Genomic DNA, 18308 nt, shown 5'->3' on the forward strand with positions numbered 1-18308 from the left:
GGCATTAATTCAATACATTAATTGAAAGGCTTACCATCATAGTCTCTACAGCGTTTCTTTGGCATTGGTGGTCTTACATAAGAGTTATGATCCACTTGGTCTTCATGAAATTCAGACCAACTTTCAGTAGTGTTATTACCATGATGTGTAGGAGCAATTACAGTAATGGTGCTACTCAAAGTAGGTACAGGATAGTGACCAGATGAGATATTAGGTACTGAAGAAACTGGAGTATAATTATTTTCTAATGGATCTGCTCTATCCAAGTCGTATTTAGGTTTTACCAGATCCCTTTCTGCAACAAAACACAAACAACTTTTAAACTACACTCTACTAAAAAACAAAACAAGATACAAAAGCTCACTGTGTCCCAGATTTAAGGTGGTATCTTTTGCTAAAACAGAGAAACACTTTTAGTTAAGTCATTTATTTTAGAAATTACTCGATTACTACAGACTATTTCAAGGTAAGCTATTTCTATTCAATAGGACCTAAACTATAAAATTACACTTAAAGTTACTCTACTGTTTAATGAGTTTCTCCTTGCAACTGTTTCTAGAGAAAAGAAATTTTATTATCTTCATCACAGTCTTAGTACTGCCCACAAACAAAACATATATTTTTCCTCTGATGAACATTACATTGTCAGCCACCTAAAGACACTGTCACTTTTTATAATGAACGGTATTAAAGATGAGAATGGGTAACAAAAGGAACAAATAAGAATTTTTATAATACATAAAGAAACTAGGCTGTACATAGTTTCAAAAAAGAAAAAATACATTATGGAGATAAGTGAGACAATGTGCAAAGAGATCAACTAGCTACACTTACATTACAGCCCAAGGATATATCCTAAGAAAAATATACAATGTAGGGCTTACATAAAGACCAAAAACAATATTAAAGTAACAAAAATCTATATTTGAGTAAAAGTGTTTTTACACATGTTGGAAATGACATGCTCCTGCAAATATATACATCTGAAATACAATTTTTAAACATTTTATAGTGTGAGGTACAATGCATATAAAAGTCTAAATATAATTAAAGTGAACAACATAGTAAGTTATGATCTATGTAAATACCTTAGCGCATATATACAAATCTAAATTAAAGTGTACAATGTAATAAGTTGTGATCTATATATCCATCTGTGAAACCACACTACTATCAAAATGATGAACTTATCATTACCTGCAAAGGTATCCTTAAAACCCTTTTTAACTGACTTGTAATCCATTCTTCCTTTATCTCAGGCAACCACTGGTTTTCTGTCATTACATATCAGTATTCATTTTCTAGAGTATTATACCCATTGTCTGCCTTTCTTCATTCAATATAACAATTCTGAGAGTTACCTAGTTTAGTGTATTATCAGTAGTCCTTTCCTTTTTATTCATGTTATGGTATATATCACAATATGTGGATACCGTATCAATATCCATCTGCTGATGAATATCTGGGTTGTTTCTAGTTTTAGGCTATTACATATAAAGGTAGCACAAACGTATGAATACAAATCTTTGCATAAACATATGCTTTCATTTCTTCTAGGTAAGTACGTAGAAATGGAACAAGTAGGTCTTTTTCTAGGCATAGGTTTAACATTTTAAAATAATTCCAAAGTGTTTTGCAAAAACTAATTTTATTTACATTCTCATCAAAACTGTATATAATCTTTTTCACTGTAAATTTCCTGTTAAACCTAAAGTGGTACCTGTGGTTTTTACCTGCATGTAACTAAGAGTTCATAAACATATTTTTACAACCTTTAGACTACAGAAACAACAACAACAAAAAATGAAGCAACACTTGCAAAGCATTAAACAATTTTAAAAACCTTTAAATATCAAACTTTTCACAGTAAAAAGAATGCTAACCAAAGTATGTTTTATTTACCCCTGCTTCGTGTTCTGCTTCTGCTTCTAGTCCTGCTTCTATCTCTATCCCTGTCACGAAGTCTTTCTTTACTCCAACTTCGGCTTCGGCTCCTGCTATAACTTCGACTTCGCCCTCTTCTTCTATTATACCGGTCTCGGTACGAATCTCTTCGAGGAGGGTTTCGATCATAATCTCTTTTGCGAGAACGATCATCTTTTTTCCTTTCATCTCGACTTCTAAAAAAAAAATACAATCATTTTTATGCAAACAATACTTAAGTGCAAGAGAACAAACTAAATGCAAAAGGTGTGTTCACTTTTGTAATATCACAATTTCCTATCCTATCATCAGAATACAAATATGAAAAAGTCAAATTGAAAAACTTCAGTTTTATTCTAAACTTTTTTTAAAAAAAAATTAATTTTGATGTCCTCACCCTTGGTGTTATACACATCAATATCTACACAGTTAAGTATATGTACCTAAAGATTTACCTATCCCTGCCTTATATACAATATAGAGTCTTGTACGTATACTCCAGCAACATACTCTGAACATTCCAAAATCTAAACAGAAAAAAACAAATCACACTAAATGGAAGCTTCAGACAAAAAAAATCTCATGTTACGATTCCATTGCAATCTCAAATTAGGAATAAAAATAATACATGTCAAGCATAATTCTAAATCTTGCTCCCGAAACATACAAAACTAATATTTTCTTGGTAGAAATGTATCTAGTAATATTTCCTGGACCAATAAAAAAATAGGTATTATCTCCTCCTCTGTAAAGGATAATCCAAATTTCATATAAAAGATAATAAAAAATCTAAACACTGAGCATGGTTCAATGAACCACTCACCTATTTTCTCTGTATCGGGAGCTTGACTGAGGTGGACTATGATTTAGCCTTCTAGAAAATTTCTTCTCTCTCTCTTCTTCCTTTGTGATCTGATACACACAAAAAAAAAGCACAACAGCTTAGGTAGTTATTCCTTACCACATTACTATTTCCAGGACATACTAAAATTACTTTATGTAATACAGGAGCAAAACTGTCATCTATTATTAAATTTCTCTGCTAAATATAATCACTTAATTTAGCCATAAAGGGACAGCTGGCTGAAAGAGTGGACAATAAAAAAATTCATAAATATCTGCTTTAGAAAACAGTGGTAAGAAAGTATTTTAATAAATCTCATTTAATATAATTAATACAAATTTTATACCTCTTTCAAATGTCTAACACATATTCATGTTTTGGTTTCATGGATTTAATCTCACATAAAATATATCAAAGAATATAGGAGGATGCATTAGAAATAATGAAGACATTAAAAGAGTATTTGAGGAATGGGGATTGGTATCTCAGTAGTAGAGTGCTTGCCCAGAATATATCAGGCCATGCTTTGATCCTCAGCACCACCAAAAAAAAAAAAAAAAAACATCAGGGTATTTGAAAAATCAGTATATACAGTTCCTCGCAGTATCATGTCAACTACATATTCCTGTTTCATATAGGAGAGGCCTCCATTTCTATTATGCAAGTACAAGAAAGCAGGCATAAGAAACATTCACTTTATAAGTATTGCTTAGAAAACAGGACATTTATATGTGATTTTTAAAAAAGGATTTAGAAGTTAAACAAATTCAAAACATTGAAAAAAACTTTCTGTAAATACTCCAGAGCTTAAGATTGTCATTTTTAGTAAGAATACTAAATCAGATGTAGGAAATCTACAGATAGGGTATACATGCCCCAGTTTATGCCAGCTTTTCCAGCTCCTGTTGGGCAAGAGCCAACCCAGAACAAAAACACAATCTTCCTGATGATATATTTCTTTTCTTCTATTCACCTCAATACACTTGTCTTAGTTATATTCTTGTTGCTGGGATAAAATACCCAACACTCACAAGTTAAAGGAGGAAAGGTTTATTTTAGCTCACATTCTGTAGAGGTTTCAGTCCATAGTTGGCTGGCTCCAAGGTAGGGAAGCATGGCAGAATGACATGACAAAGGAAAAATAGCTCATGGCAAGGTAGTCAGGAAGCAGAAAGCTTTCCTTCTTTCCCTTTTTATTCCATCCAGGCTACAAACCTATTGGTTAGTACCACCCACACCCAAGATCAGTCTTCCCTCTCAAGCAAATTTTATCACCTACACTCAGAACTATGCTTACACCAACTAGTGTACTGACCCAATATCACACACTCATGATCCACTCCCAAAAGCGCCACATAAGAGCACATGAGGCACTGGGAAGACCTCTGGAGAGAAACCATACGGGTACCCTTGCAAGTAATTTATTTTGATAGATAACTATAATCCATAGCACATGCCCAGCTCTAGAAAAAAATGAATCAGAAATAATTTCACAGGTAACTAAACAGATGATAACCACAATGAAGGATATAGTTGATAAATCTAGCTAGAGTAGATACAGATTAAAAAAAAATACAGGAGGGCTGGGGATTTAGCTCAGCAGTTCTGTGGCCTGCCTTGCAAGCACAAGGACCCGAGTTCAACCCCCGGGACCAAAAAAAAAAAAAAAAAAAAAAAATACAGGAGGTTAGGAAAGTGATGAAAACTGTAAATGCCCAACATAGGAAAAAACTAGATTCTATCAAACAGATTCAAAAAGATATCCAGATCAAAAATTTGATTCAAATAGATATCCAGGAGATTAAAAATTCTACTGAAAATATACAGAGCAGCATCACCCAATGTAAGGACAGAATATCAGACCTAGAAGACAGGTGTGTAGTTATGGATAATCAAATGAAAGACTTCTTGAAAATAGCAAGGGACCACAAAAAAATCAATCCAACAACTGGTAGAAGATGAAAAGAACTGTTAACGTAAGATTGATCAGAATCAATGAAAAACCAGAAGACAGCACAAAGGACATAAAAAACCTATTCACAGAATGGCAGAAAACTGCTCAAGCATAGAAACAGAATTTGTTACATACAGATAATGTGAGGTATACAGAATTCTAATTAGGCATGATTGGAAAAAAATCTATAGCAAGACATATAGAAGTCAAGATTCCAGAAATTCAACATAAAAACTAGTATTAAAAGCTGTTCAAGGGGCCGGGGATTTAGCTCAACGGTTCAGTGGCCTGCCTCGCAAACGCAAGGACCTGAGTTCAATCCCCGGTACCACACACACACCAAAAAGAAACTGTTCAAGACAAGGCACAAATCACCTATAAAGGAAAGCCCATCAGAATCACAGCAGACTTCTCAACCCAAACCTTAAGTCAAGGACAGCTTGGGAATGAAGTATATCAAGGCCTAAAAGAAAACAACCTCCAAACCAGACTAACATACACCTGAAAAATTATCTTTCAAAGTTGATGGAGAAATAGGATATTTCTATGATAAAGAACACCTGAAGAAATTCATGACCACCAAACCAGCACGCCAAAAATTTCTCAAGTATATTCTAGAAAAATACAACAAAGACAGTTCCATGAATCCCAACAGAATGAATCCACCAGGCAAGGCCAGCAATTAAACAGAGGGGAAAGAAAGGGAACCAATATGACTAGGATAAGTCAATTATATTATCAATTATAACCATCAATGTGAATGGTCTCAATTCAACAATCAAAATAAATAGACTAATGGATCCAGAAACAAGATTCAACAATATGCTACATACAAAAAACACATTTAACTCAAAAAAGAAATTTATAAACTGAGAGTCAAAGAATGGAAAACAATACTCCATGCAACAGGAACCCAGAAAAAAGGAGGAGCAGCTATTCTAATTGCAGACAAAGTGGCTGTTAAACCAAGACTGATCAGAAGAGACAAAGGTCACTAAATACTTGTTAAGAGAATAATCCAAGAGGAGAAGGTATCATAAATATATATATATTTATGCATATATATATATATATATGCACCAAACAGCACCACCTAACTATATAAAACAAGTATTAATGAACATAAAAAAATCAAATGAGCACTAATACAATTGTAATGGGGGACTTCAATACCCCAATGTCACAAACAGATCTAGACCAAAAAAAAAATCAGAGCTGAACCAAAGTTTTGAATAAATGGGCTTAGTAGATACTTACAGAGTATTACACCCTACAAAATACACACAGAACTTTCTCCAAAATAGACCATATACTAGCTTATAGAACATGCTTAAGTAAATGCAAAGGAATTGAGCAAAAAGCAATGAAATACAGAGCAATATCACATATCATAGAGCAATAAAATTGGAAATCAATGGCAAAAGACACCACAAAATCTGCAAAATACCTGGAAATTAAATAACACCCTCCTGAACAAACAAGTGAGTCACAGATGAAATTAAAGAAGAAATTAGACAGTTTCTACAATTAAACAATAATGCCAATACAACATACCAGAATTTATGGAACGCAATGAAAGCAGTCTTACAAGGGAAATTTACAGTAGTGAATTCCCACATCAGAAAAACACAGCAAGCTCAAATAAATAATACAATGTTGAACCTTATGCCTCTAGAAAAAGAACAAGTTAAACCTGAAGTGCACATAAGGGAGAAAATTAAAAAGATCAGAGCAGAAATTAACACAATTCATACTAAGAAAACAATACAAAGACTCGATGAATCAAAGAGTTGGTTCTTAGAAAGATTAGCCAACCTTGACAAAAAAAGGAGAAAGACTCAAATCCATGCAATTAGGAATGAAAAGGGTGAAATCACAACAGATCCTGCAGAAATGCAGATCATCAAAACCTACTTCAAGAACTTGTACTCTAATAAGATGGAAAATGCAGAAGGGCAGAGTCCTTGATACATATGAATTACTAAAGCTAAATCAAGAAGATATAAAAATTCTAAATAACCCAAACTTCTATTAGTAGGAAAATCAAATTGTCATATTATCTCTATGTGGTGCGAGCAATTCCCAACACAGTATTCTTCTGTCTCTTCACCACTAATAAATACATCCCATCCATCCAACCCTCTGTCCAACCATCCATTTGTCTATCAGGTCTTTCCCTGCAGAGTTTTGGGGAAAGGGCAATGGGTATACAAAAAAGTATACACATGTTAATATATTCAGACACAGAGTTAAAAATAGTTTGAGAAAGAGACAACCTACAATGTGGGAAAAAATTTTTACCAGCTGCTCCTCAGACAAAGGACTATTATCCATCCAACCCTCTGTCCAACCATCCATTTGTCTATCAGGTCTTTCCCTGCAGAGTTTTGGGGAAAGGGCAATGGGTATACAAAAAAGTATACACATGTTAATATATTCAGACACAGAGTTAAAAATAGTTTGAGAAAGAGACAACCTACAATGTGGGAAAAAATTTTTACCAGCTGCTCCTCAGACAAAGGACTATTATCTAGAATATATAAAGAACTCAAAACAATCAGCCTCCCCAAATATAAAGACCCGATTCATAAATGGGCATCTGAAATGAACAGACATTTCTCAGACAAAGAAGCAGCAAGTAAATATATGAAAAAATGCTCCACATCACTGGTCATTCGAGAGATGCAGATGAAAACAACACTGAGATTCCTCCTCACCCCACAAAGAATGGCTGCTATCAAGAAATCACACAATAACAAATGTTGGCGGGGTTGTGGGGAGAAAGGAACCCTTCTCCATTGTTGGTGGGAGTACAGACTGGTGCAACCACTGTGGAAATCAGTATGGAGATACCTCAAAGAGCTTCTACTGGAGGTTCCATTTGACCCAGCCATCCCTCTGCTGGGTATCTTTCCAAAAGAACTAAAAGAATCGTATCACAGTGATGTATGCACACCCATGTTTATAGCGGAACAGTTTGTAATAGCTAAAACTTGGAAACAGCCCATTTGCCCATCAGCAGGAAACTGGATAAAGAAGATGTGGTTTTTCTATAAAATGGAATATTACTCAGCCATAAAGAACAAAAAAATAGATTCATTCAAAGGAAAATGGATACATATTGAAGATATACTCCTAAGTGAAATAAATAAGGCACACATGTGTAAATACCAAATAGTTTCTCTGGTGTGAATAAACTGTAATAATACATAAAATCCTAATAAGATTACCGACATTGTGAAATGGGAAGAAAGGGGCTAAAGGTGTAGGGAAGGTGGGATGGGTAGGGGAAGGGTAATAAGGGATAAGAAAAAAAATGTGAGATAATGAAAAGATGGAAATAAAGTATTGTAGATGGGAAGGGGAAGAGAGGGTGAAGGGAAGGCAGGGACAAAGGGAAAAAATGAGAACCAAGACCTGTCATGTAGAGGTACAAGATCCCAACAATGAATGTAACTGTACTGTATCCCTAAAGTGTACCAATAAACTCAATTAAAGCTGAAAAAAATAATAATAATAATTTGAGAATTACATATGTATACGTTATTACATAATAAACTATACAGCTTAATAAACTCAAATCTGGGAAAATAGGAAAGAGGACAAAACAAAATATTATAACCACATTACTCTCTGTACAATAATCTCTCAACACCTACAAGAGCTATATATAATGAAAACTTACTATGCTACATGTTTATATACATTATTTCACTTACTCCTTCCACAAGCCTATAATATTCCCACTTAAAATGAATAAACTTGGGCTTGGAAAAGTTAGGTTTGCAGTATCATGTAGCACTGATAAAGCCAAATTTTTAATCATTGGTTCAACCTAAAGCTGCAGTAAATGCAGAAATGTTACAGCTTAATTTCTAACAAGAATTTTCTCTAGAATTACAATCTTTAAACATAAAACTGAGAAACTAAATTACTATATGACTATTAAGGGTTATATAAGTAGAGATTAGAGATTAAAAGTAAAATTTTCTAGTTTGAAGTCATTTTCATTGTCCTATAAAAAGTTCTTAAATTTGACTACCTTAAAAATAGATTCCCCCTACTGATGCATGAAGGATAAAAGCAAACAACTCTATCATTCTAATTATTTTCACAGAACAGAACTAATTAGACTGCAAGTCTATAAGATACTGTGCAGAAAAAAAAAAAGAGTTAAAAGTTGCCAAAGATTGCTATCCTTAGGAATTGCTTATAATGCTGGTCCTTGGCTGGCTTCTGCAACCCTTGATTTCTAGGAGGATTCCCACTACACCCTGATAAAGAATGGCTCACTAGCCTAAATTGTGAAATATGGTTTCAGATGAACATGTGTTTTCTTCCTGGCAGTCTGGAATTTTGGTATACACTAGAAGGTGCCTATTGCAAATGAAAGTCCTGGGCACTAAGTCTCTCACAAGCTTCCTTGATTAATATGTACTGTCACAACTCACTGCTAGGAGATAAATTCATCCTTTGTGACTCTAAGAATTTTGGAAGCCTATGCCCATTATCCACCAGATTTCACTTCACACACCTTTGCTGACTACTTTTTTATTTACAAGTTGTTGGGCTGGGGATTTAGCTCAGCGGTTCCACCGCCTGCCTCGCAAGCACAAGGACCCGACTGAGTTCAATCCCCGGTACCAAAAAAAAAAAAAAAAAAAAAAAAATATCATTTACAAGTTGTTATGGTTTATTTCTAGATATCCCCTAAAGCCTTATGTAATCATAGACAGAGCTTTTAGAAGGTGACTGGATATTAGGGCTGACAGCTGGCTCAATGTTAATGGGGGTATGGCATCAAAGGATTTACTGCCTATCCAGCTTCTCCCTTGACTTTCTCTGTTTCTCCACGGCCATGATATGAGTAGCATCTCTTCTACCATGCCTCTATGCCATGCTGTCCTGCCTTAGAGCCAGTTGACTGACACTCTCCACAAACCATGAGTCAAAAAAACCCCTTCCTCCCTTAGTTGCTAGTGTCAGATATTTCATTCCTGGGACAAAAAAGTGACTAAGACACAAAGCATAGCCATGAATATGACTACATGCTAAAACTCATTATGACTAGTGAAATCATTAAACCTCAGAGTATCATGAAAACTCCTCTAACATAAAGATACAGAAAACTCAGTTTATTTATTGTATATTTATTTATTTGTTTGTTTGTTTTTTGAGACAGGGTCTCACTATGTAGTTGAGACTGACCTGGAACTCACTATGTAGCCCAGGCTGGTCTCGAACTCACGGAGATTCTCCTGCTTCAACCTCCCGAGTACTGGGATTACAGGCGTGCGATACCACGCCCGGCTTATTTCTTGTATATTTAAAGAAACTGTAATCTGTAAGATATAACAAAATTCTTACCTCTTCTTTTTTTATATCTTTCTCTTGGTGCTGAAAAAATTCTACCTTCAGGCTTCCTGATGATGGCTGCTCTGGAGGAGGTAGATAACTCTTTGTATTCACAGCATCAAAAAGTTTTTCTACAAATATTTGTGTCTCTAAAAATTAAATAAAAAAGAACAACAGATTAAAAAACATTTTATAAGATATTATTTCCCCACTTCAGATCTCTAATATAATGAAATATACTTTGGCTGTTATAAATGCAGAAATTATACTAAGACCACAAGATTCTCAACCAGTGAAAAATGGCATCAGTTCCTTGGTAATGATTCATTCATTCATTCAATTTTAAGGTGACAGAGACTAAAATGGCCACAGCCTCTATGGTTAGTCATTTCCAGGTATGACCAGTCTTTTCCACATAGCTCACCCAGTATTTAACAGGCAAATAGTATCTAGATGTAGGCAATATACAAAAAACTTGAAAAGAATATATTACACAAAATTCAAAGTAGCTTCCCAAACAGTACTATCTTGAAATAAATATTCAGTCATTTTCTTAACTTTTTAACTATATAAGAAAAAATAGCTGGATGTGGTGATGCATGCCTATAATCCCAGCATTCAGGAAGCTGAGGCAGGAGGACTGCAGCAAGTTCAAGGCCACTTTGGACTACACAGTGGGTTTAAGGGCAGCCTGAAATGAGACCATGTCTCCAAAAAAAAAAAAGAGAAAGAAATCAGCATCTTTTAAGAATAAGCATATTAATGAGAGCTTCCATTTTAAATAAGCTCTAGATATAATTAATAATAATAATACTGCTTTTTAAGCTTACAATTACAGCTTGTCTCTGAGTTCCTTTAATACTCTGGATAATTTGATTTTTAACTTTTTAAAGTAAAATAGTATTTTAAAACAAAAGATCCGCCAGGCATGGTGGCACATGCCTGTAATCCCAGCACTAGGGAGGCTGAGGCAGGAGGATTGCCGTGAGTTCAAGACCAGCCTGGGCTACATAGTAAGTTCCAGGTCAGTCTCAACTACATAGTGAGAGACTGTCTCAAAAAAACCAAAAAAATAAATAAATAAATAAATAAATAAAAATAAAAAGATCAAATATCTTACCTTTCTGAAGAAATACATCCAGCTGATCAATACATAATGCTTTTAACTCTTTTTCACTTTTGTCTTTCTTTACCAAAGCCAGAACATATTTTGCTAGGGCAAGGCTGAGGCGAGGATTGCCGTGAGTTCAAGACCAGCCTGGGCTACATAGTAAGTTCCAGGTCAGTCTCAACTACATAGTGAGACCCTGTCTCAAAAAAACCAAAAAAATAAATAAATAAATAAATAAATAAAAATAAAAAGATCAAATATCTTACCTTTCTGAAGAAATACATCCAGCTGATCAATACATAATGCTTTTAACTCTTTTTCACTTTTGTCTTTCTTTACCAAAGCCAGAACATATTTTGCTAGGGCTGATGGATCTGCATCACAACTAAAGGAAAAAAAAAAAGCAACACTGAAGGATATTTAACCATAAATACCTGCACATTCTATAGATTTCACTTACAAAGTTACTTAGGAGGAATGAAAAACAGTTCAGTGATTTAATATATGTAAGAAGCACCTTGCTCATGGAAGGTACTACAGAAATTTGTTTTTCTCTTCAATATATCTTACATCTACCCATCTATTCCTCCCTCATTTCCCTTCCACCCTTCCTTCTTGGTACTAGAAACTGAATACAGGGTTTTCATACTGAGCTATATCTTCAGTCCTTTTTATGTTTATTTTTATTTTTAGGCAGTATCTCACTAAGTCATGAAGTTGCCCAGCTCAAACCTGCAATTCTCCTGCCTTACTCTCTGAGTGATGGGATTACAACTATGAGCCACCACACCCAGCTGCATTTCTTAAAAACATACACAGTCTATTAATTAAGCAGCAGAAAAGAAACCCCAGAATTGGACTCAAACATACTAGAAATTTGTATTTTATTAAGATGGCAACCAGATCAATAAAGAAATTAACTATGCAATAAATGGTATTCAGACAACTTGGCAGTTATCTCTTTAGAAAACTAACGTGGATTCATAATTTAATCTATATAGTAAAATTAAGTACAAAACTGTAAAAGTATATGAAACCATTAATTTTTAGAGGAAAAAATGAGTCATAACTCTGGAGTAATGAAAATCTCAGTTATGACATAAATCCATGTATCACTAATGTGACTATAAAAATTTTTTTTGGAATGAAAAATCAAAAGAAACACAAGAAAAAAGCTCGATAGTTAACTTTTTACAAAAAGGCAAACTCCCCTAATATGTAGAGTTTCTATCAAGTAAAATCTTCTCTCTCTCTCTCTCTCTCTCTCTCTCTTTCTTCCTCTGTTCCCCGCACCCCTATTTGAAGAAGGCGGTGGAACCACTGAGCTAAATCCCCAGCCCTTTCATTTATTTGAGACCATGTCTCGGTATGTAGTTTACGTTAACCCTCACCTCACTATGTAGCCCAGGCTGGCCTCAACCTTGTGACGATCCTCCTACCTCAGCCTCCACAGGGCTGGGATTACAGCTGGGATTACAGCAGTGTGCCACCATACCTGACCAAGACCAATACTTTAACAGAAAAATAGACAAGAAGATACAGACACAAATAAGAAAAAAAGTAACTCTTAAACCTAAGTAAAAATTTCACTTCATCTGTAAGAGACATCCGAGCTAAAGGTACACAAAATTCTTTTTGGTTATTAGGGTAGTAAAATCCTAAAGTCTGAAAATATATTCTGGGGGCAAGACTGAGAAAGAAAGCAGTACAAGAAAACTGATAACCCATAGGAAAAATAGCCTGACAATGTTAAGGTAACAAATGCAATCTGATTCAACAATTACACTTATCATTAATTATAAAATCAAAACATGCAATTGCCTATTTAAAGACTGGAAAATTATTTTAAATTCACACACAGCAATGACATACAACGAAAAGACACAAACAAAAAAGTGACAAAGTTTTGTTATAGTAGAGAAATCTATTTGTCCAATTTTAAAAGCAAGTTAGAAAACAAGTTTATACTGCATATTATTGATGTATACAAGGCAGAAGAAGTCACATACTCAGATTATTTGTTTGAATAATACAAATGTGGAAGGATAAGCCAATAAGTACTAATTAGTTACTTATGTGGGGGAAGTGATCGTAAGAGCCACATGAAGGAGGGAAGTGGTCTTAATATAAGCAACAATGTGTTTAACTATGTTCATCTAATTCAAAAGCAGATACTTTTAACTAAGCTAAAACTGTTCTGTACTTAACTAAATATCAATTTACAAGCCAGTTATTAATAATAAAAGAGCAACTATTAAACACTAATATTTTATAAACCTAGTCTTTGCCATAAACTGGACTCCTAATTCTACATACTACACAAAGCCCTCATTTTACTGATAGAGTAAGCTTGTTGGGGGGGGGCTACGCAGATTGCCCAAGACCACAAGTTTTAAGTAAATGAACTAAGATTTAAACCTAAAACATCTACTTCAAAGTCCATACTCGTTTTTTAACCATTTCTCAGCATTTTAAAATTTTATTTTATCCCATTCCCCCCAGCCCCCTCCTTACATACAAAAGCTTTTGTTTCCTTTTTTCCTTCTATTTTGATTTTTTTCTTGTCCTTTCCTTTCTCACTCCCTTGTCCCCCTTCCCATTTGAACACTTTCTTCCCATTTCCCAATCCATTATACATCTCAGACCTTGTTTCCACTTTCAGTTTACACCACAGAAACAATGCAGTATTTAAACATATGTGTCCAATTTATTTCAATTGAGTATGCTCTCAAGGTCCATCCATTTAGCTATAAATGCCTGAAGCTCGTCATTCATTATGGAAAAATAGTACTCCATCGTATAAAATCCACATCTTTATCAAACACTCATCAGCTGGTGGGCATTTGGGCTGTATCCAAGATTTAGCTATTACAAACTGTGCTGCTGCAAACACGGGTGAGCATATATTGCTGTGGTATGTTTTTAATTCTTTCAGGAAGATATCAAGAAGAGTAAAGCTGGGTCAAGAGGAACCTCCAGTTTTAGTTATTTGAGAAATCACACTGATTTCCTCACTGGTTGCACCAGTCTACCCTCTCACCAGCTGTAGAAAAGGGTTTCTTTTTCCCCACAGCCCCTTCAGCATTTATTGGTTGATTTCTTGATAGCCATTCTTTCTGGAGTGAGATGGAATCTCAGCATTATTTCACTATGTATCTCTTGAATGACCAGTGGTGTTGAACTTTTCACCTATTTATTTATTGTTTCTAATTTTTCATCTGAGAAGTGTTTTGTTTTGTTTCAGATGCCCATTTTTGCATTGGGTCAGAGTCCTTACTCTTAACCACTTCCTTAAATTGTCTCTTACAATGATGTATGGAGAAATCAGACCTCCAATTTACTTATTTCTGTAACACCTACAGTTACAGACACTATCTACAAGACTACCCCTTTTAAAAATCTCTCTACATCTCCATCTCCCTATAGCTTTAGTTGCTGTCCAGACAGTTCCTCTAACACCCTGTCTTATCCTTTATCCTTACTAATTTTTAAAGACCATTTACTGTGCTTTGAGCAGCCTCTAAATTCCTCAACCTCCTATACCTATACCTTTCCTTTTACCATACCTTTAATTTACCAGCTTTGCAAAGTCCCACCCAGCTTAAATTTAATTTCTTACGCTGGCAGCAAAAAAAATCAATGGCTTCATTTCACACCAGTACCATAAGTGACAGGTGTGTGTGTGTGTGTGTGTGTAAGACATTAGGGCATCACAATCACAATAGAGAAAAATAACTATAAACAGCAGAGAAAAGGATAACTTAATAGTTCATTTGAGGAAAAACATATACATGATATATTTGATATGACATCCTTCTTTTTAGTTTATCTGGGGGGGAGAGCAGGGTTTCACTATGTAGTTCAGGTCAGTCTTGAACTCACTACATGGCCCAGGCTGGCCTCGAAGTTGAAGCGATTCTCCTGCCTCAGCCTCCTGGGTGCTAGAATTACAGGTGTATCATCCTTCACCTTAATGCTCTTTATTGTAACAGCTGTTGAAAACTTTAACAATAAACATAAAACAGATATCCCACATCATTTACCTTAAGTTCAACTGTCAGAATAGTAATAAAATAATAAAGATGGCCAGGTGCTGTGTTATATTCATATAATCCCAATCACTTGGTAAGTTGAAGCAGAAGATAGCAAGTTCAAGGTAGCTGGGGGAACTTAGACCTTTCTCAAAATAAAAGGGGTTAGGTATGTACCTCAGTGGAACACAAGCCCTGGGTTTACTTTCTAGTACCACAAATAAAGAAAAACAAAAAGAAATCTAAATAAGCTTTTAAAACACCAAAACATTCCAATTGCTATGTACATCTGGATAATAACTGTCTTACAAAAAAAAATAACAGTAACATATATCACAGAATCAAAAGGTACATCTTACAGACAGTGGATAGCTTTGGTTGCACATTAGAATCATCTACAGGAAAACATGACTGCAAGCAGCTTTGGTTGCACATTAGAATCATCTACAGGAAAACATGACTGCAAGTGAACAGACTGCCTAATTCAATCTTTTCTATTTTGCTCTGCTGTTTACAAAGGCTGCATAGGCTAAGTCCGCTTAACAGAGTTAAGAACTACTCCCTAAAAGTAGAAAACAAATACAACATGTATCATACATGCTATAAGAAAGATACCTTTAGTTTGTGTCACTTGATTTTTAAAGTACATCATAAATTCTTCAAAATGTACAGCCTAAATTCCCCAGACTTGAAAATGGGATTTAGTGACTTTTAACACAGACTATGGCTATGGCTATGGCTGAAGTGATGCTGTGGTCTTACTTCATAAAAGGTATTGTGGTTACCTCTATACTCTCTTCAACCCTTGTTTTATGGAAATCAACTGCTGTACTCAAAGGACACTGAAGCAGCTTTAACAGAAAACATTAGGCTATGCACAATGAAATCAAGCCTCCAGCTAACAGCCCTGGGAAGCAGATTCTTGGGAAGACTGCAGGCCCGAGAAACAGCTTGACAATCTTTCTGGGAGAAACTGAGTAAGAAAAGGCCAGCTAATCTGCTACCAAATTCCTGATTCATAGAAAACTGTGAGATGATAAATGTCTACTATATTTCTAAGTCTCAGGGTAATTTGTTACTCAATAATCATAAATCAACTTTTCTCAGAAATCTATTTCCATTTATTTACAAAGACTTAAAAAACCTAAAAAAAACTAAAAAGTGAATGGGACCTCATTTCAATGGTACGAGAGATTATAACAACAACAAAAAACACAACCTTTTTCTGTAAAATTTGTATTTCATTACATAGTACTAACATTTTCTTTTAAATATAGACAAAATGATTTATGATAAATTAGACTGTGTCCTAATGAATGTGAAAATAGCAACTATGGTGAAGTGAGTATGAAGATACTTCTATCTGGCAATCTAGTAATACTGTATGACAAGACCAGACCATAACATGAATAAGCACAAGCAACTAAAAATCAAGCTAACTAGACATCAAGCTAAATATTTTTAAGTTTACTGGAAATAATTTTGATACATAATAAACACTATTAGAATGCTATACTGTTCAGTCTCTAAAATGGGTCCAAATGTTACAATGGTTTTACACTGATTTGTTGTGATGAATTTTCAATTTCATAATGGTATTTCTAATGACTTGTCATTTTCCATTTGTCTTAATCAAACACCAGATCTATTCCATTCTCCTAAAATTATTTTAAAATAGAATACTTGAAAAGTGAATTAAAATGTTAACAGCAAAAACTTTGAAGGAAGACATGTGATTTTTATATTTACTGCTGAATATAAACTAGACTTTGATAAAACTGCAAAACAGAATTGCTGAAAATCTTTGCACAACACCTACAGGAAGTAATGTGAACTGAATCAAAACCAGGAAGAAAAAGATAGAAGATAGAAGATGATAGATGATAGAAGACAGAAGATAGAAGACAGAAGACAGAAGACAGAAGATAGAAGAAAGAAGAAACAAACTATCACCTCTAACAGCTCTTATGTGTAGGTGCAAACCTATAATCCCAGCACTCTGGGAAGCTAAGACAAGAAGGTAGCAAGTTTGAGCCTAGCCTGGGCAACTCAGTGACTTAGTGAGATCCTACCTCAAAATTAAAAATTAAAAATTAAAAAGGACTCAGGGTGAAGCTCTGTACTGGCTGAACACCCAGTACCAGATAGAGGGAAAACAGTGAGACCCTGTCTCAAAAGAAAAAAAAAAAGAGGGAAAACAAAAACAAGAAGCTACCATCTATTAAAATTCTAAATGCTTCAGATAGTCTGAAAGGCAGGTCACTTTTTTGTTTGTTTGTTTTTGGTGCTGGGGATCAAACTTGAGCTCAGTCCCTTGTGCTTTTGAGGCAGGTGGCAGCACCTCCGTGCTAAATCCCTGGCCCAGCAGATTACTTTTAAAAATTTGGTAGAGTTCAAATTATATAGTAGAATCAATGTTTATAATTTCACATTTACTACCAAAACAAATAATTTGCACCTGACAGGCAAATTTTCATAAGTCCTGTAAATCATTCCACTACAACTAGCTTTTTTTGTTTTTTTTTTTGCAGGGGTTGCGGGGGAGAGCACTGGGGATCAAACTCCATATACCTTGAGCTTGTGAGGCAGGCAGTGGCACCACTGAGCTAAATTTCCAGGCCAACTGGGATATTCTGAAAACAAAAGTTATGTTCTTCCAAACTACAGCTGAGTAGAAAATAATGTGAGCCACCAATAATGTACCAAAATGTTATGGACAATAATAATAGTATTAATACACCAAAATAATATACCAAAAAAAATGTTACAGATCAGGGGAAAACAAAACATGTCCTCTTTTCCACTTGTTTTAATTCAAAGTACCAATGCTACATCAGCTGAACTTTTAAAAATAACTTGCTATGCAAAGTTAATGAGATAAAAACTTTAAATTATCTATCAAAATAAATTATATTCAGACAGTGAGGGGTGACACTTTTAGAAAGCTGTCTCCATGACCACCAACACTGTTCATATGGTATTGTAGGGCCGAGGATCTGGCTCAGTGGTTCCGCAGCCTGCCTTGCAAGCCCAAGCGCCTGAGTTCGATCCCCAGTACCACAAAAACAAATCAAATATAAGGTATTTTAC

General features: G+C 34.8%; 1 protein-coding gene across 14 annotated transcripts in view; it reads right to left on the bottom strand.

Moving 5' to 3' along the window:
- The window catches only part of Rbm26 (RNA binding motif protein 26), a 96533-nt gene that overhangs the window by 53583 nt on the left and 24642 nt on the right, over nt 1-18308 (bottom strand). For 13 of the 14 annotated variants that reach the window (XM_033760928.1, XM_010622382.2, XM_010622381.3 and 10 more), the window contains exons 2-6: nt 11454-11572; nt 10089-10225; nt 2747-2835; nt 1903-2120; nt 35-295 (exon numbers count right to left, since the gene is read on the bottom strand). In XM_033760928.1, coding sequence (XP_033616819.1) covers nt 35-295; nt 1903-2120; nt 2747-2835; nt 10089-10225; nt 11454-11572 — 824 coding nt within the window. Of the gene's footprint in view, nt 1-34; nt 296-1902; nt 2121-2746; nt 2836-10088; nt 10226-11196; nt 11270-11453; nt 11573-18308 lie in introns of all 14 variants that reach the window. The other variant, XM_033760927.1, reaches the window with a different exon arrangement.

This window comes from Fukomys damarensis, unplaced genomic scaffold (assembly GCF_012274545.1).
Source record: "Fukomys damarensis isolate Sample0158 unplaced genomic scaffold, DMR_v1.0_HiC HiC_scaffold_6, whole genome shotgun sequence".
Lineage (NCBI taxonomy): Eukaryota > Metazoa > Chordata > Mammalia > Rodentia > Bathyergidae > Fukomys > Fukomys damarensis.